This window comes from Hippocampus guttulatus, chromosome 8 (genome assembly GCF_054856545.1).
Source record: "Hippocampus guttulatus isolate MCC_2025c chromosome 8, RoL_Hgut_1.0, whole genome shotgun sequence".
NCBI classification, from domain to species: domain Eukaryota; kingdom Metazoa; phylum Chordata; class Actinopteri; order Syngnathiformes; family Syngnathidae; genus Hippocampus; species Hippocampus guttulatus.
The window spans coordinates 18,353,060-18,380,029 of record NC_141268.1 but is presented as its reverse complement, the minus strand read 5'-3'; the positions used below and the strand labels follow the sequence as shown (position 1 = coordinate 18,380,029).

Sequence of the window (26,970 nt, the reverse complement as noted above, 5' to 3'; positions counted from 1 at the left end):
GGACATAAACTTTTCTAACTTTTTAAATTACTCACGTAATTATATATCGAGGCAATTTAATCGAATTGTGCGGGAGTTACGTTTAAGACTGCTTCCTTTTAGACTGATTAAGTACCGTTTCCAAATCCAATTGCTAGCTTAGCATGCTCAGATCAGTCATTAGCGTTTAGTTAGGTCTCTCCTTTGAGCTGACTCAATAACATTCATTTCGATTTTCTGGCCACACTGGCGTCCCCCTGCTACGACGGAGTTTATCTCCCAAAGGAAGAGCATGAATTTGTGCAACAGGTCTTGGATGAGCTGGAAACATACCAGAAGAGTAGCCCAAAAAGGTAAATGAATGGGTTATGACAACTTTAGTACGTATTCTGACATGGATATACTGTGTGACAAATAAGTAAAGCATACAATTAACCAAGAATTACAAATTAACATTAGTTCAAAATGGATGGTAGCTGTGTTTAGTGTCGTGTCAAAAAGTTAATGATGTTCGACTGCCTCTGTATTATCCCCCTGGCTCCTGTGTGTCCCCACCTCCAGTGTACTCCCGTTCCCACCTCTACCCAGCAGACTACGATACCTGATCCATAAGACCGTCGAGGAGCTCCCGGAGCTCACCACCTTCTCTGTGGGCGAGAGCTGGTGTCGTCAGGTGGTCGTCTGCCCCTCGGAGCTCAGGTATGCACAAACCGCAGGAGATCAACAATGGGATGTGTTCCGACGTCACTCGCCATTGCATGAAATCATGACAACAGTATTTTATTTGTACTCCACAAGCTGATCACAAAGCAGCCCGTCACCACATTTGTAATGAGATCCAGGATAAGCACTTTACCAACCCCCCACCCCCCAAAAAAACCCCCAACAATTTACAAAGATAATAAGGCTTTGTTTTGATTTAGCTATTTCGCACGATAACTTTACAAAAATGAAACTCAGAATAATATTCAACATTAAAAAAAACAAAATAGAAAATTGTATTTTTCGTAATGTTTTCCAACTTTAAAATATATTTTAAAAAATTGTATTTCATCGGGAAACCTAAAATATAGTTATCATGTGTGCACTTTGGCCGTTTGTGGTTTTCTTTTTCAACCTATGTAAGGACATTTGTTTTGTAGAGGCGAGGCACAGGAAGAACACAATGATGCAGACTGCAACTCAAGCCTGGATGAACAGCCTGTTCGAAGTCCTGAAAGTCAATCTTCCAAATCAACTCGAATCAGATCATCCAGGAGGCCAGACAAGGCGCTTTACACCCCAAGAGCTGCTCGGCAGAGTCTCCAGACCCAAAACTCACAAGTCTCCCAAGGAGTCCAGGAGTCGACCTGTTCAGCCTTCATCACCAGTCTATCGAACTCCTGTTCCTCGTCTGAGGGAAAGTCGTCACTTGTATTAAAAGAAGAATCCCTTCCCACTGCAGCAGATGGCACTGCTGACACATTAACGGAAGGGAAAGCTAACTTGAGCGTTCATCAGGATGACGTGACACTTTCCCGCTTGAGTGAAATGAGCCTTCAGGATGACGGGAATGAATCTGCCACATGCGACCTGATTGAAGAGGTTGGACCACCCGTAATGCTTTTGGTGACCTTTTTGCTTCAATGTTTTTTTGTGCATTTCACCGCTCAGATCAAGACACACCTGCTGGAAGCTGTGACTTTCACCGTGCAGCGTGTATACAATGACTACTCCGTTTACGAGAATGTGCTCATCACCCCTGAGGAATTTGGCCACGTTATCGAGATCTATGACTTCCCTGCCGTATTCAAAACAGATGATCTCTTGGGTGCCTTCACTGAGTACAGGTGAGGTATCCTTCACCTGTTCTTAAGTCTGAACGTTCACCAGTGAGCCCGGGGCTCCTCTAAAGCAATATTTTCCTGTTTTGTATCAGCGATGGCGGAATGAAGATCACGTGGGTGGACGACACGCACGCCTTGGGTGTTTTTGCCACACAAACGGCAGGTGAGATCACGAACAGACATTACGGTAGTGGTTAGGCAAACACCAACAATAAATATGAATAGAAGCTGCACCAGAAAGTGAGCTGTAATGCTTATAAGAAGTGACTTGAATCTGCCGAGTAGGAATATTCCTTAATTGTCATAAAATTTAAGGTTTCATTTGTTTGTGTATGTGTTTAATACAGCTCTGCATGCCCTCTCCATCTGCAACCCTCGGCTGAAGACTCGAACGCTGACTGAAGGCAGCAAAAAGGCCAAAGGCAAAGCCATTCGACGAGCAGGTCCAACTACATTTCTTAAATCTTTCCTGTCTTATCAATAATGTTTACGAGATAGTCATCTTTTCAAATGTTCCACCATTCCCCTTTCTTTAAGCGGCTATAGAATTATTGAGTAAGCTACTGACTGTGTTGTGCAGAGTTCATCCAGCCGGTGAAGGAGCGTCCAAAGACAGACAGCGCTGTTGCTAGGCGGATGGTGGCCCGAGCTCTGGGCCTGAATGGACGAGGGTGTGGACGAGGGCAGAGCTTCTGACAGAAAGTGTTGGCCAATGCAGGTGATTGAACCGAGAAAAGCCATAAGTCTCATGTGACAAAAAAACAAAACAATTTATCTATTCAGCAAATTAAAAAGCATTCATCACAAAGCTTTTATCACAGAAACTGGGTTGTGCTTTCACCGTCTACCTTTATTGCAGAGGATGTCATCCATTCCCACATATCAATCAAATCCACGAGGCAGTATGTGACTGACACCCTTATAAAATGAAGGGAATGAGTCGCATTTACAAAAATGACAACAACAAAGAGGCATTCTCACACAGACACATTTGAGGCTTTGCAACGGTCCCTGATAGCAATAATTTAATGGAAGATGAGGGGATAATACACGGATCATGGAGAGCATGTGGAAGCTAGAAGCAAAATGTCAATAAATAAAACCTTTTCGAAGGTGAGGTCAAGTATTTGCAAATCAGACTCTTCGGCAGAAGACGCAAATACTTTACATTGCATCGTCCTAAAGTCATAAAATCAAAAATCAAATGGCATCGTGTTGAATTATTACCTTTTGCCACTTGGTTCGGTTGATGTAGAATGTCAATTCAAATTAAATTTTAAAAATCAAATTTGGAAACAGCAGAAGCAATGCGATGTATCCATTTAACAGTCTTCCACTGAACTTCCAAAATGTTTTTCCTGGACAAAATGAGCGTGCGGGTTTCTTGTGCTGACCATTCAAAAGGCAATTGTTGGTCAATTTCATTTACAACAATATTTGGCTGCAAAGTTCCCTGACGTATTCATTAAAAAGCACCACAAATAAAAATGTACATTTCGACAAAGACACCACAAAGTAAGAGCTGTACTGCTTGTGGTCTATAGATTGAATAATTTACGGTATCATTTTCCTCACAGTCAGTTTGAAACAAACAAAATATATATATATATATATATATATATATATATGGCTGCTTTCTACCACATTGTCAGCTTATCGACAACGAAACAGGATTTGACAGACTTTGACATCTTTCCAACACATTTTGTAAAATGGTCTTTCTGTGAACTTACGACTGTAATACTACACGCTGCACATTCAAACATGTTCAAACGTGCCAAAAGTGTCCGTTTGTACTTTTATTCGGCATCCCACTTCCTTAACTATGGCCTCCTTCTCCTTTAGTGGTTGGGGAAACATTCCTCCTCTGCTCTTCGTGAATGTCCGACCATCTGTCCGTCTGTCTACCTGTGCGAAAGCTGATTGGTCAGCAGCCCGGGATATGTTTCTTCAGTTTCCGAACTCCGGGAGCCACCTGTGAATGCGGAAACGTTGGCAATGAATAGATGAACAGTTTTCTCGAGCGCTGCCCGTCTTCCTCCTCATGCTCACCTATTTGACAGTTGTACATCCAGACGCGATTTCCGTCGTAGCGGCTGCGGCACTTCATGATGTTGTTGGTGTAGTCGGACTCTGCGACCTCGTAGTTTGGGTTTATCACAACCTGCAATAGCGCTCAAGGTCATTTATCGGCACACTATTTGTGGCACGTATGAATGAGGTCGTCGGCGCCCGACTGATTGATCGGCATTTTGGTAGCCTCGAGACGACGCCGGTGAAAGCCGTTTTACCTGGAGGATGTAGTCGCCAGGCGGAACATCTGTGATGTCGATCCACTGGCAGTCAATGTCATGTCTGTAGGTGTCCGAGCAGCCCACCGTGATGCCCTGCGCTCCGAAGTTGGCGCATTCGTATTTCTTCTCGATGCCTGTCAGCGTTAAGACCAGCCATCGTAAGTTGCTAAACTGATATGGTCATCGATGTTTGTGGATAAAGGCACTGTGATGTCGTTTTCAGCTGACAGCTACTTTTAAAATGGCCGTCCCGAGATGGATGACAGTAGGAGGATTTTGCTGCTTGATTCATATTCCACAGAGGTAATATTAATCAGAATGCCGCGTTTAGACTCATGGATGCGCGTCAAACATATTGGAGTGAAATTTTGGGGCTAAAGTTCCCCTTTAATGAAGGCAACAAATGGATGTACCTTCTTTACAACGCGTGTCCTCCAGACAGAAGCTGGCTTTGTGACCCTCTGCCACTTTAGTTCCATTCACATTCATCAAGTCATAGTGAGTGAACACCTCCATGCTGTGGAAATGTCTGGATATAGATCGGAAATAATTATGTAAAAGGACCCCGTGTATCAGAACTGAACAGCAGTGGATGTTTTGGCATCACCTGTGGCATTCGTGCCAAGTCCAGGATTGATGCCCTGCCCGCGGCCTGAAGTCTGTCTGGCCATTGTTGTGGATCTGCGAGGAGAAGCGCAGCAGGCGGCGGTAAGAGTTTTGGTCGGCCTTGTCGGCACTGCTGGACAGGCACTTCTCCTCCTGGGCACACTGCAGGGCATACATCGGTCTGTCCTCCAGGTAGGCGGTGTGCTCCACTTCCTGGGCGTTCAGGACCAGGTCAGGGGCCGCTGGATAGGACACACCATGAACTCAGTGGGATTGGCAATACTAGCAATGGATGTTGTACGTAGTAGTGAACAGTATATTCAATAATAATGCATGCTTCTCTCCTTACTCAGAGTACAGGCCACCCCAGCAGCAAAGCGTCCACCACCTTTGGGACATTGAATGTGTTTCCCGTGATGCAGGCACTGATCCAGAGTCAGCTCAGTACCTGAACATCTCACTCCACTCATCACAATATCATCAGCTGTAGCGTCGCTCTGCCAGTACCAAGTTTCCTGATAACGACAGGAGCACAGAAGACACCCGAAATGGATCAGCCCCGGGCAGAAATGTGTATTTGACACAGCATTAATAACTTCAACTTCATTTTTTGAAGACATATTGACAAGACTTCGAAAAGGAATATAGCCTCTCTGTGATGGCACGGCGAACCCTGTTCACTTATTCTAGTGATCCATAACACTAATGGATGAAACTCACACACCGTTTTGCCTTAGCGCTGCATGATGTCATCATATTTCTGACATGACGGTTCTTAGCAGTACAGGCCCAAGAAATGAGGGAGGGCCAGTCTCAATTTCACGGCGTCACCTTTGCTTGACTTTACCAATACAAGCTTTATACATGTACATCGGATTTTGTTGTTTGCTGTCACCACTTTAATTTCTTTAGTGAGTGTATGTTTTAAAAAAAACCCTCACATTTTCCAACCGTAGAAGCAACAAGAGAGTTTAAAAACGTTTTGCGGTCAAGCAATGACTGTCATTGCCGTTAAATTTAATTGAAATGGTCCAGTGCATTTTTTTATAGCCACAAACTATAAATGGCACAGGTGGAAACATCATTTCGCGTTATTGCTGATCAGCGTCGACCAGAGACATAAGCGTATTAAGCAGCTGCTTGGGGGCCTCAAGCCTCTTGGAGGCCGCCCAAAAAGTGTGAGGATGATTAAAAATATTAACGAAATAAAAGATGTGATGAGCCCTTAGTTAGTTGCAGCAATCATCCAGCTTTTGTTCTTCAAATAAGCATAGTTGTTAAAATGTTTATTTGTAAATGGACACATCCTACACAATAAAGCCGGACTCACCTGGCCAGACATTTATTTTCCCCTAAATGAGTCATGTGTGGAAACATTGTCAGCCTTACGATTATCTCTCTGATAAATGTTTTGCCATGAGGCAAAACTCATCACAAAATAAATGACACCCGGCTAGTGGGGGGATCTGTTGTGCCCAAAGTGCTGACTCAGCCTCTTTCCTCGACCACATGGAAAGCGCCTTATAAAAGTCAAACTTTCCGACATGACTGATGAGGAGGATTTACGACGTCTGATGGAAAATACATGTAATTTTGCACGTGAGTTAAGGAATAGGACAGTCGTTTGGTGTCATTTATTCCATCTGGCGTGTGCATGCTGCAGCGTTTAAAGTCCAGACAGCCAAAATTGAGCATCATTATCACAATCAGGCAAATGGTGTTGTTTTGAGGGCAATGGGTTGGTTGCCTTGTTTATCAAACCGTCAAGTGCTGTTTGTTAGCAACCCAGTCAGCAAAGGCATCTGGCCCGGATTCGGCATGAAGCTGGCACAGCTGGCCTTGAGTCGGCACTGGCATAATGCATGTGGGCCGAACACGGACCAGGAGTGGCAAAGGAGGCACTGGCTTGACTCTGGCAAACCAGATGAGGGCCAGTTGTGGAGTGAAGTATTTGGGCCAGAAATCAATTTACAACTCCGGCCCGTATATGGCCAGCCAGTATTGAGCCACCCTTAAATGCAGTGTCAGATTTATTTCTTCAACACAGCCTTGTTTTACAATTGCACACCGATGCGGAATTCCATTCATCACACACGCACACACACACACACACATTATCAATTACTTGTTAAAGTTTGTACAATCAATGGGATCAGTTGCAATGCATATATGTGAATGATAAAAGTAAATTGCACATTTGTTGAAGGAAATCTAAGGTGCTTCATGAAATGTTTTGTAAAAGATACGTTCATTAAATTTCAACATTTTCCAAATGTTCTTGTGCTTCTTTATACCAAAACATAGGAAAGACATATTGTTTTGGTTGTTTATAGCAAAGTATGGAATCATTTTAATGGTCCGGCCCACCTGAAATCTACCGAGGCCGTATGTGGCCCACCATGTGAAATGAATTTGACACCAGTGATGTGTATATATAGTAAGGCATTTTTAGCCGAAAAAAACAACCATGTACAGAAAGGCGTTTTTAGCCGAAAAAACTACCATGTATATAGTAAGCCGTTTTTAGCCGAAAAAACGACCATGTATAGTAAGGTGTTTTTAGACGAAAAAAGCGACCATCAATAGTGAGGCGTTTTTAGCCGAAAAAAAAACGACCATGTATAGTAAGGCGTTTTCGCCGGAAAAAAACCGACCATGTATAGTAAGGCGTTTTCGCCGGAAAAAAACCGACCATGTATAGTAAGGCGTTTTAGCCGAAAAAAACGACCATGTATAGTAAGGCGTTTTCGCCGGAAAAAAAACGACCATGTATAGTAAGGCGTTTTAGCCGAAAAAAACGACCATGTATAGTAAGGCGTTTTCGCCGGAAAAAAACCGACCATGTATAGTAAGGCGTTTTAGCCGAAAAAAACGACCATGTATAGTAAGGCGTTTTCGCCGGAAAAAACCCCACCATGTATAGTAAGGCGTTTTAGCCGAAAAAAACGACCATGTATAGTAAGGCGTTTTCGCCGGAAAAAAAACGACCATGTGCAGTAAGGCATTTCTAGCCGAAAAAAAAAAGACTAAAAACGCCTTACTATACATGGTCATTTTTTTCGGCTAAAAGCGCCTTACTATACGTGGTCGTTTTTTTGGTCAAAAAACACCTTACTATGTATCCATGGTCTTTTTTTCGGCTAAAAACGCCTTACTTCACATGGCCGTTTTTTTTCCGGCTAAAAACGCCTTACTACACATGGTCGTTTTTTTGGTCAAAAAACGCCTTACTATACATGGTCATTTTTTTTCGGCTAAAAGCGCCTTACTATACGTGGTCCTTTTTTTCGGCTCAAAACGCCTTACTATACATGGTCGTTTTTTTCGTCTAAAAACGGCTCATCATTCACTTCAAAGAGTGAATGGATAAAACCCTTTTATCCGGCTCATTCGCGACCGACACATCACTTGTGAAAATGTAGGTGATTGAACAGTCAGAGGTGCTACCAAAAAGAACCCTTTCTGCACTGAAATACAATGAAATAAATTTTGATTCCGTTTGCTGCAATACAAACCAGATACTTCATACTTGACCATCAAGTTAATTTAAAACTTAGTACCTCAATTCAAAAACAAAATCTGACGTTGAAAAAAAACGTTTTGTATTTGTAAGACTGAATATGAAAATAAACAGAATTTAATTTTCAGTGAGGATCAAATACAGTTTCAAAGAAAAAAAGTCTAGCGTTTCAAATTCAGATTGTACAATTCAGATTCAGTTATTCAATATGTTTCAGAGTAAAATATACAAATCCATCCATTATCCGAGCGACTAAGCTGATGGTGACAGGAAGGAGAGCATGAGAAGAAAAGAAGACATGGAGAGCACAACAATTTGATGGACAGAAAAATACCGTTCAAGAGTAAGCTGCATCCCAATTTGGACTTTGTATTCACGGTTAAATAAAGAAAAGTGCATTTTTCCAGTGTATGTGGAGTTATATGTGAGGTTCACGAATTATGACAATAAACATATTTTTATAGCAGTCGTTTTTGAGACTTTTTTTTTAATGTGGGTCAAATATGGCTCATGAAAGATGTGGCTTAGTTGAGGTTGAATTCAGGCTGATATCAGGAACCTGTTCTGGCCCAGCGTCGGGCCGGAGTAGGGCCAGATATGGTTTTACAATGCGGCTCAGATCTGGGCCGAATGCGGCCCACATCATGGATGCCAGACGTGGGCCACTGCAGGACCGTCATTCATTGAGGTATGTGGGCCCAGTGTACGTGCCGTGCCTGCCCCAGAGCTGGGCCAGACCAATTTTGCTGACTTTCCCAGGCTTATAGAAAATATGTTTTTTTGGTTTTTATAATTTAAGGTAAACTTGAGTGGTGGGTTCTTGACCATATGAGAACCCCTCAATTATTGCCGAGCATTTGGATGAAGGTGTAACTGTTAAGCCTGACAACTTGAATCATAAAATGGTACGCCCCTACCTGAACCCGGAATTGGCCCGACAACATACCTAAGAATTCTTATTCAGTGGGTCAAGCTTACAGAGTGGCATTCTCATTTGACAGATTTGTCCAGGCGCGTTTTCATTACATTTGACGGTTAACAACATGCACACACAAGCAGTTGCTCACATGATGTCACCTAATTTACACATACCGTATTTGCCACACTAAAAAGCGCAGTGGATTATGAGGCGCACTTTCAATGAATGGCCTATTTTGTTTTTTCATATATTGGATTATAAAACGCATTATAAGACGCAATCCACAATGCATCCACTAGATGGAGCTACGTTCAAGGAAATGCCAACAGAACACTACACCCTGATTTATATAGCGACAATCAGATGTCAGTAAAACTTATCTAATAAAACAGCGACACAGTTCACCAACAGCAAGTTATAACTTTGACTCGTTAACGTTGAACTCTCTTGACGCTGCTCTATTTCCGTGTTCACCTGCGATCGCCTTAAGTTTGAACTCTGCGTTGTAAGCATGTCACTAGCAAGGAGCCATTTTGGGGTTGACATATTACTGTAATGACCATACACAAGGCGCAACGGATTTTAAGGCGAGCTGTGAGCTTTTAAAAAAATGGAAGTCTTTCAGGTGCGTCTTTAGTGCGGAAAATATGGTACTTTTGGACCAACGTGAGCATTTTTAACACCACGCACAGTACTGGACTGTATGTGAACATCTTAAGGGGGCCTCGGAGCAGCCCGATGTCACTGCTCGGCAGTGCTGTACACTCTGTTGAGGTGGGAGAGGCTCCCCTGAACTTCAAACCAGATGCCGTGGCAGCCGCGATGCTCCTGCTGAGGGAGTAAACAAGCGCCTGTGTCAAGGCTTTTGCTGCCTGTTTACAAGACCGCGGTGTCTTGATTTTGCCCTCAGGTATCAACAAAGCTCAGGTTGCTAGTTTGAGCTGGTTCTAATATTTATTTAGGTAACTTATTTAGTGAGACGTATGATGCAGCAAGGCGGCGCATTTTGACAGCAACAACAAGCACCATCATTGAAATGATGTTAATCGAATAGCTCTTGACGCTTGTCAAAATATGAGTAATATTATCTTTGTCAAGGCAGAATGTTTGGCACAGCTCTGACATTGGCTCTCTTTCGTTTGGGTGCAAGTACTGAGCGAATGAGTCATAATGCAACCAAAGTATGTTTGTGAGAAAATGAAATGTTCCCACCCAGTGTTATGAAACTGATTAGTGTCAGTAGAGGTTGCTTAGTCAAAGCCGATTTTGAAAAGGCACGTTTGGAGTGAAAGGGGGACCTGCAATTCCCAATAATATAAATTAGGCCTCGTCAAGAATGACTTTGAGTGGCAACAGGTACTACCTGAAAGGCGTGACTGGCAAATCCCAAGCCCAGCTGCCTGCACACCACCATGGCCTCCATGGTCCCCCAGCTCTCACTGCATACCGTACCCCACACCAGAGAGCCGTTCCTGTCCGTAAGAACTTCCACGCGGCCCTCGTAGGGATTACGTCCGCCGGACAACCGAACCTGTGATGAGGACAGACAGACACGTGTGTCCTGAGATGGCAAATGTATTCATAGTCTGCGCTTAAGTAGACGGACAGACATTTCAGTAAAACTAAAAATTTTTTTTTTTAAATACAGACCTGTGTGCTCCGTGTGTAAAAGTATCGATAACAGCAAAAATCTCAAATGATGTCATCGTTAGGGTGGGAGGAGCCACTCACTCTGTTCTGAAAGCCCATGGCAGGAACGTTACACTTGACTGCGACGTCTTCCTCGTGGCTGCAGCCCACAGAATCCCGATTGAAGTGACACTCGGTCAGAGATTTCTCAAAGCCAGAACACTCCACCTCATTCATGTGCACTGGCCCGATGCCTACAAAGGCAAGCACGCGAAGAACCTTTTTTATTCATACATCATAGCCGGAAGGTGAAATCGTCACCATTGCAATGACAAAATCCTACAACAATTAAAACGGCGGTGACTTCGCATGACCGACTGCCATGTTGGAGTCAACTCAAAGGCAAACGTTCGACTTCTCGCTCACTCAGTTGTTTCAAGAGGAAAATGGATGACGATAAACAACATTCTTATTTTCAAGTAGAAACAAAATAAAGGAATTTCAGTGAAGCACGTACTCCACAAAAGTGTGTCTGAGTACTCTCAGCATGCTGGCTTTCTTCCCGAGCGACTGAGGAGGAATGTCCTTGGTGGTGTGCGGCCAGAAATGTGCTCGCCACCGGAGGGAGTAAATCAACAAGCAGAACACTGAGCCTGAAACTGCAGCACTTACTACTTAAATTCCCTCCAGCCTGTCGTAACTGTTACATGATCACATTTTGTTGAGATTACAAAAGATTTTGGTGGCTGTTAAAAGAAACCCTTTCAAACAAAATGTCTTCGGTGTGTACTTTCAGACACCAGAGTAGCAAGTAAAGCTAATCAGTTGCATAATAAAATAGCTTATCTTGTCTTTTTTTTTTTTTTTTTAAAGCATACGGTTAATCAAGTTACGGATTTCCCAAAATCATCATCATCTATTTCGAGTCGGTGTGTGGGACGCTTTTTGCAAGCATAGTTCAATTCATGAAAAAGAACAGATCAAATTCCTCCTCTGGATTTCAGAACAGCTGTTTTTCTTTGCCGGAACATTTTGTACTCTCATCTTCTCTCCATTCACTCTGAGAACATGTGCACAACGAACTGCTTCAGCAAATGCAATTCCTGTAGTGGGATATTGCATTTCACAGAATCGGGTTCTGGAAGACAATTATGTATTGTCCGCACAGTCATTTGTTGGCCTCTTTTGCTGACTTCAGGTCTAGACTGAGTGAGATTTCATAAAAAACAGCAGGTGGAGATTTGACTCTTTTGTCCAAAAGTTTCATTTTCACAGCTGGACTCGGGTTGAGTGCAACTCGTATGCGAATTGTAATTTTTTTTTTCTTCGTGAATTATAACTTAAATAAGAGAACGATCAGTCTCTGCAAAAAAGTTGTGTTTCAGTCTACCTTGTCCCATACTGGCACCGGTCAAGGCCTCTTTGGCGCTGCCGAAGCCCAGCTCCCGACAAACCACGGTGGCAGCTCGAATGTTCCAGTTGTCCTCGCACACCGTACCCCACTCGCCGTTCCGCAACACCTCCACGCGACCCTCCCCGATCATGGCTCCGCCTTTTAGTCGCACCAGGGGTTGCTATGGTGGTTCGTGAGAAGGGAAAAAAATGGAATTTGGGATCACAGCCTTAAATGCTGTGAATTTAGACCTTTGATTTTTTTTCTTCCACGTCAAGTTTACCTCCACTCTGTATGCCTTCCTGTAACCCGTGCTGAGACTGGGAGCAAAGGTACGCCCGGGAACGCAGCTGACCACCACGGCCATGCCGTGCTCACAGGTGCTGTTGCCCTTCAGCTCGATTTCCCTGCCCAGTTTGCAATCGGACAGGTCGGCCTCGTTGCCGGTGCAGTTGACGGAGAAACCCCAGAAGTTCTTCTTGCGCTTCTTGGCCAGCAATCTGGGATGGGAAGCAATAAATCATTCGATTTGTTGGAGACACGGACGGATGGAAGCCATTAACTTCACATTCATTTACTCCAAAGCCTTTTAGACACATTTAAACACCCGGCTGATCTCCCGTTCTTGAACGAACTGACATCCAAACAGCACCAGCTCGGGCAACAATTTATCACCTAAACTATTCTAAAGTGTATTTGCATTTCATCATTGCTAGCGCGTATAAAATAATCAACATTTCTAAGCCAGGTGTTCGAGCTAACGTAAAATTGATGAGACTCCTCATACGCTATCAACAATGACATCAGAAATGGTTGTGCGGTAAATGATCGTTGTTGAGCTATCAGCATTCCTCATTGTACATTTGTGTACATGTCCTAAATGTATATTTTGTGGGATAGGGACAGAGCCCTGCCTCAAATCGCCAAAATAAACGTCCCAAAAAGAGGTCCCTACTGCCTAATAATGGCCCAAGATGGCAGCAAAACGCTAACGAAGCTCCTAAACTCACTTCAAAATAGTTCTTTGGCACCAAGAAGTCACCGGAAGAAGAAATGACTCATGTAGCTCCTTGACTTCAACAATTTCTTGGTAACACCAAAGCATTACTTTTATATTACTTGTACGCAAAGCTTTGTCCTCAGCATAAGACCAGCAACAGATGAATTTTTTGGCAGGTTCCCCAAAAAAATCTTAAAATAAATGAGTAAATACTTTTTGTTTTGTTGCTATAATACTACAGCAGCTTGACTCCAGTCACTGGCAACAAATTCCTTGTGTGTTTTAACACACTTGGCCAATGAAGATCATTCTGATTCTGAAGAAACAACAGTCATGTTCAAGCTAGGAGCACAAAAACAGTTGTGTGGTGAGAACACGACCCCATGGTCAACTCGAAGGAAACCAACTGCGGCCAACCTCGAAGTACAATTTTAGCTTTCCTCAAAATATTGTTCACAGAATGCGCCTTTGAGTTGGTGGAATGTGCGGAATATGTGCAGTGTTTGTCACATATTTTGTGCCCACCCTCCCTCCCCCAAAGCCACTCCTTGCAGCACCAAATATCTGAAGTTGAAAACAAACATGACATAGCGCTGCTTTGTTTTTCCTCCCTGAAAAATGAATTCCGGACATTGACTCCTCTCACATTCAATGGAGTGTCGTTGAGGTTTGAGAAAATTGTGACTAAGTTACAGTATTAAAAATTGCATTTAGGGTGAATTTATGATCAGTCACATTATTAACTTAAATTAAATTATAATCACCATTAATATTTCAGGCCGTGTTAAAAAAGTCTGTCATAGTCACTTTTAACTTTGGAACATAATTAGACACATCTGTCGGTAACTTGTTTGTGAGTCAATCCAGACTGGTACTGCCTTGTGGTAATGTTTCAGAATGCCAGCATGGGCCCACTCAAAGAGAGCAACAATAAGATGCAGGGCAGAGCCAGACACTTTCCCACCGAGCATTGGACAAACGTTCCCCTGCACATCACCCCAGCCTCTCCTCTATCCGCTAGGATTTGTTTCTGGCTTTGTTTCAAGATTCCCCACACTCGAATCAGCTCAATCTCAGTGAGAAAAGCAGTGAAGGGGTTAAGTGGCCACTGCCAGAAAACCAAGCGGTTATGCAAGACACAATCAAATCAGTTGGCTGTGCTGCAGCTTTTCTAAGCGGCGACATGTTCTAAATATATTCCCGTTGGCTCACGAAGACGTACTTGTAGGGCTTGTTGTTGAAGCGCTTGTCCGCAGGGAAGCCGTACATGCCACAGATGACCCTGCTGTTCATCTCCGTCCAGTCTACGTTGCAGATCTGCTTCCATTTTCCTCCGTCTTTCACTTCCAAAAAGCCCTCGGTGATGGGGACCCTTTTTCTGTGAGAATACGTGGCCCTTATTCGCACGTCCTCCACACTCACCGGCAAGCCCTGATGTACAAAGGGGATATTACATTAGTCACGGATATTACTAATAGGTTGCAAAAGAAGAAAAAAAAGAATTGCCCAAATGTTACCATCATTTTGTATTTGTAAATTAAAAGTTGCTAAATGACACAGTAGAGAAAGAATGCATGTCCAGGGAGCCATCTGTGGGGGCGCATTTGAACCCTTTGCACCTCACCATATCACTGAGTCAGGTAGACAAATATGATCTTTAAACTTACTTTGATGAATAACTGGCATTTTTCTCCCCCATAAATAGGGTACAAACGTAAAGGTCAAGCACAAGAATACGCATCCGATTAAAGTATCTTAATCGATGAACACCGCCAGTGTGAAGTTCTTCTTTATGTTGCAAACAAGGGGACAGAATCAATAGCGCCACTGCTGGTTGCAACCAAGTACTGCACCCCATTTTGCCTCAATTGTTTCATGCCGTGATTCATCAACACTCAATTTCACACCGTCGATTTTTTTAATGATCAAACATTCAATTAATATGCCTGACCCAAGTCCAGCATTGAACAATGGTTTCGTTTTAAAGACATAATCGATGGTCATAGTTCATCTCATACCTGTCAACTCATACGGTTTAGCCATAGTTCATACGGATTTTGGGGTGAATCTTACGTATATGGCCGTATCGCACAAATCATACGGATTCTGAAAATTTCCGCCCCCCCCCCAACAGGTAGTTTCGTTTGCTTTTGCCCAGAATGGTGATAGTCTACTCGAATGCTTTCATTTCGAAAGTAAATATGAATGGATGCTGTAACTTCGAGCCGATGGATCAGCATTTGGAGTTGGTGAAAAAAGTAACGCAGGAATACAACTCTGAACACAGTAATGCCACTAAGTAGAATGATGATTAGACCTTAACCAGATATTGTATTATGGAGATCTACAATAAATATCATTGAAAATTTCGTGGGTTTTTTTCCTGCCGTTATTTTGACATATAAAATGCTTTGGTATGTTATAAGGATTTTTTGCTCTTTATAAGGATTTTTTTGGTAGTTTATACAGGTTGGCGCTCCGAAAAGTTGACAGGTATGTTATCCAGATGGACTGGGAGAAGACAGAAGTAACTGCTGTCGAGTGAGTTGCTGTGACGATCTGCGGGTGGTCTCCGGGCAAACAAAAAAAAGCTGTAGAATCAGTTGGTAGGATGACTACCATGTGTCCTGAGCTCCTCTAAATCAAGCTACAACCTTTTGACTTCTGACCCTATGAGAAAAAAACAACAGCTTAATCATTGTTCATTTCCTTCCTTGAGCCAAGGGTTGTCGTGGGGCGTCTGCGAGGTTAAGCCAAATAGCGGCTTCAGATTTTTAGCGACTCTGCGAAGTGCTGATCTTACTAAATATGGGTCATTTTAGCTTTAGCGAAACCCCGACATGCAGGCACGTCTCCCAGAAGTATCAAATGTTTGCCCACATGGTGGTTTCCTGAGATGGCGTCAGCTTTTGAGAATGTTCTGTAACCCCAAAGCGAATGGAGAGCTCGAGGGGGGCAATTAAGTCAAACCGTGACCTCGACCCTCCTGACTGCTGCGGTTTCAGTGGGAGAAACGGTTCTTTCATCAGGGCTTTCCTGCTGACCATGGCATGATGTAAGCTTTTCCATCCCAAGTCTGGACGAAAAGGTGAAGACATGAGCTCAGAATAGATAGGAGGTTATCATTGTAAATGCTCACCCGGGGGGCCGCGACCACTTGCCGGGAGTCAAACAGACCGATGATTGATTAGGATAATCAAATTGTCTCGTCAAATGTAACAGCATAATGAGAATCGTTGTGCTCAAACGTCAAAAGTGTGAAATGTGCACGGTGGTGTTCGGTGTGAGGGCTAAAATCTTGGCCGGAACGTCCAAGTTTGAGGTTCAGACGTGTGCTTCCGGTGTTACTTTTGGCTCAGGAGGCAGGAAACTGGTTGTTTGAAGCACGAATCAAGAGGAAGCTAGGAGGACAGATAACCGCAGCTGGATCCAGTTCAGAAAAGAAAAAAAAAAAGAACAGACCAGCAGACAAAAACTCAGCCTAATCCTGTTTGGAAGAATCCCAAATCTCCACACATCCCGTGTTCAATCCTCGCTCCATGAATGCTGAGAGACAAGCATTCACACCAATGCTGTTATGCATCCAAAAATATTATGACCGATGGTGGTTTTCCACTGCGTCCCCCTCCCTTGCATCGAACACAAAAAAAAAAAACTCAAAGATGAGTGCATGGAACAGGAGAGCAGTGACACAGCAGTGACGCCACGTGTCTTCCGAAAAACTGATGTCATCATTGCACTGTTCCTTTTTCATCGCAAGTGATCGCGGAATGAAAACCAAAATGAGCAAAAGAGGTCGTGGTAATTTGACATTTGCAGAATTCACACATTTGATGCCCATCTGCAGGCTTGTGATTCGCTGTCGTATGTTCCGCCCAGAGGCAACGACGCAGCACTGATGTCACGCGTGATCTTGTGGGAATTGAAATTGCTGACTCGGCATCCAATCAGACCGATGTAGTTTATGCATTTATTCTTTTTCAGCAAAAAATAAATAAATTCTCAGCACTCATGTAAAATTATATGACGTTGACCAAGACATCCATTGATCAGGAGAGAAAAATCAGCAATGCGTTTTGCGATCCGATCATCAGTCTCAATAGTCATCTTTGTAACTCTCTGACTGTGGCTCTGAATCATTCATTCCCAAAATACTCCTTTTTTTTTTTCCTCAAATACATTCCCAGTTTACTTTGGCCACGTGTTTTTTTTTCTAGTGCCAGCCAGCTTGTGTCTCTCTCTGAAACCATGACTGAAATGTTTCCAAACAGTAGAGCAAACTTGTTATTTTAACTGCTCCGCACTCTCCGCATTGACCCCCCACCACTGCCCAGCAAGTCGATGCGTGAACATGAGACTCTGGTCTAGCCAGCATCTCGCTCAGACTTCCACTACTGTGCATTTCTTCCACTTGTTTTTTCATCCTTCGGTCCAAACGTCACGTTTTTTCCGCACGTGACCTCCCATCACCGCTCCTTCCCCCACCCGCACGTACGCAAACGCACACACGCCAACCCTGCCCGCCTGCCTGCCCCCCTCACTTACTCACTTAGCCCACCTTGCTTAAACATGGCGAATAAGGACCGGCATCATGCTCCAGTGAAAAGCTGAAAAGCACTCCGAGTTGAATTTCACAACGTATAACTTTGCATAACAGCAGTGTAAAAAAAAAAATGAGCAGATGACATGAACTCAGTTCACATCGATGGCCAATATATTTTATTTGAAAAGTTCCGGAGTCATCTGGAGCTTCTGCATATACTTTAAAAAAAAATTGCACAATTGTTGTTTTTCAAGAATTTGTTTCCTCTTTGTGTCCGATGAAAAATCCGTCGGTACAGCATTTCCAAGCCACGATTATGGCTGGCGTATAACTTGACTGCTGTACGTTTGCTGCTTAATATGATTTCTCTGAGGTTCATCGACACCTTTGAGGCTATTAGCGTTGCGGCAAAACATAACGTGCAGTTATGCATGTCAGGAAAAAGGGGACTTTGGATCGGCAAATCGTTCAGGCCAGGATGGGGGAAACATCTGTTGAACATGTGCTGATTCCGTGTCTGTGTTTCAATCCATAAGAAAGAAATTTGGCAAGAAACAACCTTTTCCCTCCCGTGGGGACGCTCCTTCTACCTTACAAGTCTCGCACATACATCGGACTTGTCGGAGGCAAGTTGAGCTTTGTCTCAGATTTCAGTGATTGTTTTTTCATCTATTTTTATTTATTTTTTGAACGATAGAGTATGCGGGGATTGCAAAATGTTGAAAGCGGACACCGGTGCAGCTCAGGCTGGCATGCAACCTTTCACCTCTTTAAGACAAAGCTTTTAATGCTGCTTTTTGTCCTATTAATTTTCAGTGAGCTTCAGATGCTTTTGTGTTAGGCGCGGGTGTGAGTTGGGTGGGACTGAACACCATGAGAGTGACGGTGGGAAACTTCAAACCACTTTGCATGTTTATTTCTCTCAGCCGGACTCCATCTTATCAGAGGATGAGCTCATCGGAACTTGAGTCAATCTGGAAAAGACTTTTCTTTTTTATACTTTGAGAGGAGCGCTGTACTAAGCCACAGTTCAAATAAATTATTGGCAGACAGGGGGCAACTTTCTGGAGAACAAAATGAAGAAGAATTCTGATCTCATTTTCCTCAAATGACACATGTGGTTTTTAGTCCATGTAGTTGTGACAGAAGTTGAAGATGCAACAACGGTGCGATGAATCGCGCCGCCGTGCCATTACGATCACTTGGACAAGCAAACATGAGTTTCCTTCCATCTCGGCGTTTGATTCAAAGACTTCATCTGTTCCACTCTCCCAACATCTGGAGACACTAAACTTTGTGTAACCAGATCATAAGTCGAGTGTCGTGCTGCATGTCAAAATCATTGGCCGTGATTCCGCACCTCGGCAACGCTGTTGCTGAGCGTCGCCTGACAGACTGAGTTCGTTGAGGCAGGAAGTACGGCTTTTTCCTCCACTGAGGTCGAGAGGAAAGATGCACATGACTTTGAAGAAATCGGGAAAGGAAGGAGATGAAATGGCAGCTCTGATGAAAGCTATATCTAAACTCATGCTGACTTGATAATCCAATCCGTCTCCACTCAAGAATAACGATGCTTCGTGAAGCTTCGCCAGCCTGTCAAGTCTAATATCGTAACGATCAAAAACTGTGAGGCGGACGTGCTGTCACCGTGCTTCCCTGACCGCAACACCTGAGCCAAATCCCCAAACATACAATGCAAAAGCTAAACAATTCTGCCGCTCAGATAGCCAACATAGCGATTCATCGCAGTTCTAATCCAACTGTTAACAAAAATAAAAAAATACAAACCTGTGGCAAGTTACCAATTTTTCGCTCTGACAGAATTAGGCGCTAGAGAGAATTATTTAACAAGACATGTATTATTCTGGTGGTTGTCGACAGTTGTGTCCTACTGCACTGCATCATACTCAACTTTCTCACCGTTTCAATCAACACAAAGCATAATTGTCCTTTTTGAGCGGCTCTCGTACCGGATGGCTCGAGCTAGCTTATATATGCACCTGATGGCATGACCAGTGAATGTACTTCTCGCTGTTAGCATTGACCTCTGTTTTAACTTGAATGTACACAACGTCGCCGCCCACTTTCCCTGACTGAGCACAAAACGCCAATTCATGCAGTGAATAAACATGACTGCCTGTTGCTTGGGCCGGTGCACGGTCAAAGAAGTACAGCGACAGCGGCTACACTCGGCCCCATTCCTTTCTCGTTTCCACTTGAAAGGCCTCACCCAGACGGAGGAAATATTTGCAGGGTGGGGGGACTAAATGCCAACAACGCCCCTGGGAGTGTAAACACACAACAAACCAGTGGGTGCTACATAAAAAGACCTCCTGTAAAAAAATTGGTAATTATCGACATTATGAGCCTTTTAAAATGTCCCTTCCAACTGGATAGACACAGATTTGCTTCTCTAAACTGACACAGTGGCAGCCGCCGTTCCAGACAGGTATTTCATTCTCCTCCTGCCATGACAAATTCTTAGGTCACTGACCATCTTCCGGTGTTGCTTCATCCACTTTAGTCTGGCTCAAATGGGAACCCCTTGCGTCAGAGAGCTTTTCAGACATTTCTTTTGCTTCCTGCCTGTCTTCTATCACGCCTACGTCGACTTTCCATCTGGTGTGGAGGTGTTGACGGCAGCCAGACGTGATGAGCTTCCCCTGCTCACGGGGTGGGAAGCCGTTTCAGTGTCTCGGAGGGAAGGGGGAGGGGGCGGGGGGTGAGAGGAGATGAGCGTTTGGGCAAAGAAACGGGCCTGACAAAGTCATTACTTTACTTTGGCAGAAAATCTGACCTGCACGTGCAAGATGACTCGAGGTTTTCATACCGCGGTGTTTGCTCATTCTTCACTGGCATATTTTACACATTTGGATGTTAAAATAATGATTCCAACTCAAAAACAACCGGCTGTGTGTCGGCTATAGTATCCTGACCTGCTCGTCAAAAGCCAACAGAGCGTGATAGATCAATTTAAGCTAGGCTACATCCACGGTAGGCGCGGCATATCCCATCTCAAGTTCACGTGCAACGATCTCGAAGCAAATGCGCAATGCATTACACAATGCGACATCCTACCTTGTCGCTGTTGCCCCGAGTCCGGATAAACTTGAAGCCTGGAATGCGCTGCGGGGAGCACACCACCCCGACATCTTCTGAATGTTTGCAGTCGCTCACTCCGAAGCCGTTGGAGCGACACTCGGCGAGGCTGTTTTCTCTACCGTTGCAGTCCACGTTGTCGAGCCAAATGCGGCCTGCAACGGACACGAGCAAAGAAAGAATTACATGGGTTACATAAATAATAAAGTTTAGGCGAAAGGCGGCCTGGCCTTACTTTTTATCTCTATTCACGGGAATACCAAACTAACTCACTTGGACAACAAACCCAGTCAAGCTAAGTGGTGGATCATGCCGGGCAGCTGATTCATCTGAATCAACCGCACAATGATTTAAACCGTGCAAACCACCAGACTGCTGGTCATTCTGAGCCAGCAAGACATCGACAAACATCCTGATTAAACCACAATTTAAAAAAAAAAAAACGTGACTGCATGTGAGACTGCCTGTCACTTAGCTACCTGGAACCTTTTGAATAAGTCTTTAAACATGTCCGTTACCCAGTTTTCCCGAACAATAGCAGCACTGCCAGTTGTGATAAACCTGCATTACCCCATTCAATGATATTTGCCGGTTTTATGGAGGAGTGAGTTTCGCGAGCCGTCAGCTTTTACGGCGGTTCTCAGTTGCACTGTGCAAAGCGTTCCCAGAAACATCCGAATAACAATTGGTTTTTGTGCAGTAGCAGTGGAGCAACGTCCAAACTTAAATGGCTTTTGCAAGGACCCGTCCATTTGTTTTACACGTTAAGGTTGCAAATGTTGTATTGTTGTTGGCAGCCGAGAAGCTTGTAAACCGTTCGACAAGGAGGAAAAGAATAAAACTCGGTCGGGATTACTGGTTGTGTACTTTCTTGAGTTGATTTATTTTCAAGCATCGGGTTCCTGACACATTAGTCACGATGATAGGATGATATTGAAATCCCCCTGAATTACTTTTATGGCTTTTTATCTCCAACACCGGTAAGGAAACAGCGTCATTGTTTCCATGCGGACACATAAAACAACAACAAAAAAAAAACACTTGCATGGTGTTTTTGTACACACCTCCTCTCCTCTACCCACCTTAACTATAACGCCCTCCGGTGTTGAAGTTAAACAAATTTGTGATGTCAGTTAGGATGTCAACATTTTTTTGAACTCCAGTATCTAAAATCATCTTGAATCCTTACAAAAAATAAATAGACAAATAAATAAATAAATAAAAACCCTCAACCTACTTATAATGAAAAAATGGGGAGGATTTTTTTTTTCTTTTTGGTGAGATTCCGGCAGCTAATGATGTAGCTTCCAATATGTCATATGTAACTTCCGTTTTATCATACAATGGCGCAACAGTGAGGTCAGCAATTTGGGTGAGATAAGAATGCAAAAAAAAGTCCAAATGGACGCATGACAATTAACAGCCAGCCCATTTTAAAAAATTGATTGTCAGGCATATGATTTGGCTCCAAACAATTGCCTTCCATCGTTTCCACACAAAACTTGATCAATTACAAGCAGTTATGCCACAGCAGAGCCAACGTGTAAGCAAGTACGTCATCAGAACTGCGATTGTTTTTATAATCAGGCCTGCTCTTGTTTAGCTCATGTCAAATATTTTGCATGCGGCGTGACACGTATCGGGTGTATCCATTCAAGAACGTCATTTTCAACACTTGAGCGTGACTGCCAACTGACATTCAGCAGCAGCTGGCCCAGAGGTGGAAATGTCATCAGTGGGGTTTTTTTTCTCCTACATGAATGCAGGAATTCCCCACCACCTCAAAACATGTGCATACACAACACACACACGCACACACACACACACTCACACACACACACACACGCGGTCGATGCAGATCACCGTGACTTGTTTCATATGGAAAACAGTGAAATGCATCAGTCGTTCGCTTCACCGACGAGACACGGAAGACAAAATTTGCAGCCCTAAGCCATGCCGGCTCTTGCCTCCCGAGTGTCCTGCTGCGTCCTTTTGATTGGAGGATACTAAATCCAGTACACGTGAAAAGATTTGCAGCTATTTTTCTTACCGTGCCCCCTGCCGTACTTGGCCGAGGGTGACCATGACTCAGCGTCCACAAAGCCGAGCTCTCTGCACACCACCTGGGCGGCGTAGATGGAGAAGTCATCATCGCAGACCGTCCCCCACTCGCCGTTGTAGAGAACTTCCACCCGGCCTTCGTGTTTCTTCAGTTTCTCTCCAACCAGACGTAGCTGTATGGCCGGAGTGCCGGACTCGCTTTGGGCATTGCACGGTAGCCACGTGCATACGAGCATGATGCATAAGAGCCAGAGGTCCGAAGAGGTTATTGCTAGGCGCAACATGATGCAGTCTGATGGTAGAAAAGACAATGAGTGTGAGCAAGATGTTTTTTTTTTAATTTGACATATATGACATTCCTTGTGAAAATTAACCAACCCATCAATTAAGTATGATGTACCCCTTTTTTTTCGCTCATATTGGATTGAAAAAATCTGCGAGTAACTGACACCAATCCAAAAGTATGGCTCCACATCAAATTCTGTAAGCATGGAATTACAGTGGAAACTCTGAGTTTGATCGCAGTCTATTACAAGACGCTAGTTGGCTTCCTCTGCGTGTATTTTAATCCTTTCAGGGACAGCGGTTACGACAGTGGACGGCTTATCATGTCATCAGGTTGCAGGGCGCATGAAAGGGTTGAAACAAATTTCCACATCAGAAATAATGGGAATCAGGAAAATTCATTTTCAAGGTCAAACAGTCACCACAAGGAAGCCTATTAACCATACAAGCTGCATTTTTTTTTAACGGAATGTGCCAGTTTATCGCTAACTTATGTTTAACATGTATTGTAGTTTCAAAACTCACAATTATGGTAATATTTGTATAAAAATCATTTAATGGCTATAATAAATACGTAAAAATGGCTCGCTGTGTGCTGTCAAAAATGGGACCAGCACGCTATTGGTTCTGCTTTAACGACACAAGCTTGACAGAAAAAGCTAAAGCTAATGCTCAATCCCTGATTCTCACTAACTTGTACTCTAGCGAGGCACACTGAGGTCTGACTGATGTCATGCTTTTGCTGGCAATTTGTGCAACTATTGAGGCCACTTTATACAACTTGAGCGGTGTCCCACTCAATTGGATGCCAATTGAGGGGATATTTGAATATGAACGCTTTTCCATATCCAAAGAGTTAAAACCGAGGGCTGGAACGGATATGGGGATAGGGATGAAGAGAGAGCAGTGTCAAGGAAAAAAACGGTTTTGCAACAGTTTGGCCTCCTCATCTGGCCTCAAAAGCGCCTCGAGAATCATGACCAGATTTTTATTTCAATGTGTCAAAAAAAAACAGATCTGACTGCCAAACAGATGCGGCTGCCAAACAGACTGTATTTGACATTAGGTAAGACAGAAAGTTCTGATTTGAGATCAGTAATCTCTCTTTCTCGCTCGCTCTCAGTGACAGCCTCCTGAGGAGCAAATGTTGGCTCCTGCAGGAAAAGTGCCGCCCTTTGTCATTCATCTTAACTACGCCCGGAGGTTCTGCCACTGGGGCTCAGGGGAAAGTCTACTCGACCTCGATATTTCATGAGCAACCATGCAACTGTCAGCCGAGGGACCAAGATGCCTTCGGGGAGGAATGTTTCAGGACTAAGTCGAAGGAAGGCAGGCAGTGAACGTGGGAGGCGCAGAGGAAGATCTCCACGTCACTTTTGAGCGAGGGGGAGGAGAGAGTTTTGCAGTTGACGTCAAGCCAACTGGCAAATCAACTGCAGTGGGCGCACGCACAAGAGAGTAACCTGGAGAAGACCCCCCCCCCCCCCCAAAAAAAATAGTTTGGCTGCAGGAGTGCTTTCTCTGGCTTCATCATCTGCTTGAGGATGGACTCATACTCCTTTCTGCCATTTATGGACTGTGAGAGCGTTTCATTATACTGTCATGAATTTTGTATGACCCTCGGAGGGCTTATAGGATAAACACCCAAATGGCCCCTGATAGCAAAGAGTTTCCTCACACAAAGCAACAATGAGGTATCGCTTTCACACTCTTTACCGTTGTATGTGAGTAGTTTCTAAGCACTGCATCATACAGAGAGATATTCCAAACATTGTTTGCATACATTACAGTACATTATCGATATCAACAGGACACAATATTGAAAATACTGTAGCTCTCTTTCTGGTGCATGCAATTGTACACCATCATAAACTTATCCATTCACATATTGTAGCGACAAACCTGAACTTGTCAACTGAGAATATATGTGTAAAGGAAATGCGAAACATGTTCTATAATTAAAGTGAAATGTTATCTACCTGTGAATAAAATGAGGAATTGCAGTGTGTTGTCCATTATATGATAATAAGTCATCTAGTTTTTGGACAGCAAAGAGTCCACTTTCACCAGGTGTCACTATCAATTTAAGTGTCATGGGCCTCAGTTAACAGTACATACTAATTAGAATAAATTATGTCAACTTTATCAAACAATGGAAGCAGCTTCGCGGAGTAGAAAAAAAATCGAGTGTCAACTGACGTGAGACATACGAAATTGACCTCAAGCCTTAAATATTAAAAGAAAGAAAGATCAATCTTACTCGTGCAGACGAAGAGTCCTTCCCAAAAGTTAGACTTGACGTGTTCAACCTGTGTGAGGGTTTGAGGTGTTAGGCGGTGTTCCCTCGTTCCTTTTTGTACTTTTGCTGGCTCTTCTCGCAGCTCCCCTCACAGCTGGCAGCGCGCTCCCGTCCCACTCCTCTGGCTCACGGCGGCCAATCAGCGACGGCCTCAGCATCCTGACCACGCCCCTTCACCCCACCCCTGCTCTCAGCACCACCAGGGTTACACAAACACACCATAACATGGACCTGCATCCATCATAGGGACTGCTGTGCTTTTGTGTAGCTTCAAGTTTTCGTCAAGCTTTGTAAGGATTGACTATTGTACGATGGACAACGCTATTCTGAGATGTGGGGTTTGAATTTCAATTCTGGCTATTTCTATTGTAAAATTATTTATGGGCGAAAGGGCACACTCACGCAACTCGCTCTCTGTGAATTTGAGTTTCAGCGTGGGACAATGGCTTAAATATGAGGAAAGTTATCCAATACATAGACAGTCTAATGTATAATTGCTCGGTCCCTTCATTTTTTTTAAGAATTCATGCATTTATGTAACTTCCTCTATTAGTTTTACTACAGTCACAATAAAACAGTAATTAACATACAATATAAAGGCAATCCTGAGTAGGTTAAATTGGGTTGTTCTGCGTTTGTGTAACTCATGCGCTAATGCGTTTGAATCTTGAAAGGTCCCCTTTGCACCGCACGTGACTTCAAGACGCCCGCTCGCGGTAAGAATGAGAATAAATTGACAACCATGACGTCAGCTCTGCAAGTTTTAGCACTGCTCAAAAGATTAAATAAAATGCATGACTAAATTAACTTACAAGATTTGCCCCTACTACTCCATTGGGGACTTGATGGAACTTGGCAAAAGTGCACAAATGGCTCAACCATGTTTTTAAACTCTGCTGCGTTTGGAAAGTCATCATTTTTGATCGGTGGGGAACTCACGTGCAGGACAATTTTAACATAGGAAGAAATGGCAAATGTATGCTTACTTCTCATATGGTGTGTGGTGTCGACATAGTATGACGACGTGATAATCTCGACCGAGACAAGCTTTAAATGTCCGGTTGAAGATTAATTCAGCCTGCGCTGTTAGTGAAAGTTACATGATCTCAATAAAATTGTTTCCGGGTTGCCTCCTAATTGGACATCGTTTCATTTGACGTCACGACCACGGAATACATGACCGGATTGAAATCCGCGTTGACTACACATCAGGATTTACAATTGAAAATATTCAACAGGTTTAACATTTACGATTATTGGCCTTGAGCGTTTTCTGAGCAGATTGGGGATGGGAAAAGAGAGCCTTTGCTGTCACTGATCGAAAGAGAATGCTCAAATTTGGCCCATTTCTGGGTAATATGCATGCTATTGCTGAAAACATAATCAGTCAACCTGTATAATGTAGACAAGTCCGATGTTTACCTGCATACCAGTTTGAAGAGTTAATTGCATGTTTGTCCCTACCGATCGTTATCAACGCTGAAAAGTTCGGAGACCTCGTATTTTCTTTGTAGCCG

The 26,970-nt window shown here is 43.6% G+C and overlaps 2 protein-coding genes across 2 annotated transcripts; one reads left to right on the top strand and one right to left on the bottom strand.

The window, feature by feature from the left end:
* Nucleotides 1-207: 207 nt before the first annotated feature.
* Nucleotides 208-6,978, top strand: r3hcc1 (R3H domain and coiled-coil containing 1; the record flags this gene model as incomplete). The annotated part of the gene is made up of 8 exons (XM_086117411.1): nt 208-332; nt 541-678; nt 1,122-1,563; nt 1,633-1,808; nt 1,898-1,968; nt 2,153-2,248; nt 2,386-2,523; nt 5,059-6,978. Coding segments are annotated over 7 exons (1,164 nt in total), but the record flags the coding sequence as incomplete, so codon positions are not given.
* Nucleotides 2,635-25,494, bottom strand: LOC147201589 (lysyl oxidase homolog 2A-like). Its single transcript, XM_086118753.1, has 14 exons — nt 25,415-25,494; nt 22,859-23,161; nt 20,788-20,963; nt 14,389-14,597; nt 12,450-12,666; nt 12,164-12,347; nt 10,876-11,027; nt 10,508-10,675; nt 5,055-5,220; nt 4,707-4,947; nt 4,513-4,628; nt 4,097-4,233; nt 3,858-3,969; nt 2,635-3,780 (listed from the first exon to the last, which is right to left on the bottom strand). Exons 2-14 carry the CDS (start codon nt 23,151-23,153, stop codon nt 3,710-3,712), a joined length of 2,244 nt encoding a protein of 747 aa, XP_085974879.1. The 5' UTR covers nt 23,154-23,161; nt 25,415-25,494; the 3' UTR covers nt 2,635-3,709.
* Between the last annotated feature and the right edge of the window lie 1,476 nt (nt 25,495-26,970).

Bases quoted from the DNA above. Each gene is read 5' to 3' on its own strand.
- LOC147201589 (XM_086118753.1), bottom strand. From the start codon at position 23,153: ATGTTGCGCCTAGCAATAACCTCTTCGGACCTCTGGCTCTTATGCATC. The intron at 10,676-10,875 runs GTGAGTGGCTCC...TCCTCATCACAG, and splicing joins CCATGGGCTTTCAGAACAGA to GTTCGGTTGTCCGGCGGACG. The intron at 3,781-3,857 runs GTGAGCATGAGG...CCGCATTCACAG, and splicing joins GATGTACAACTGTCAAATAG to GTGGCTCCCGGAGTTCGGAA.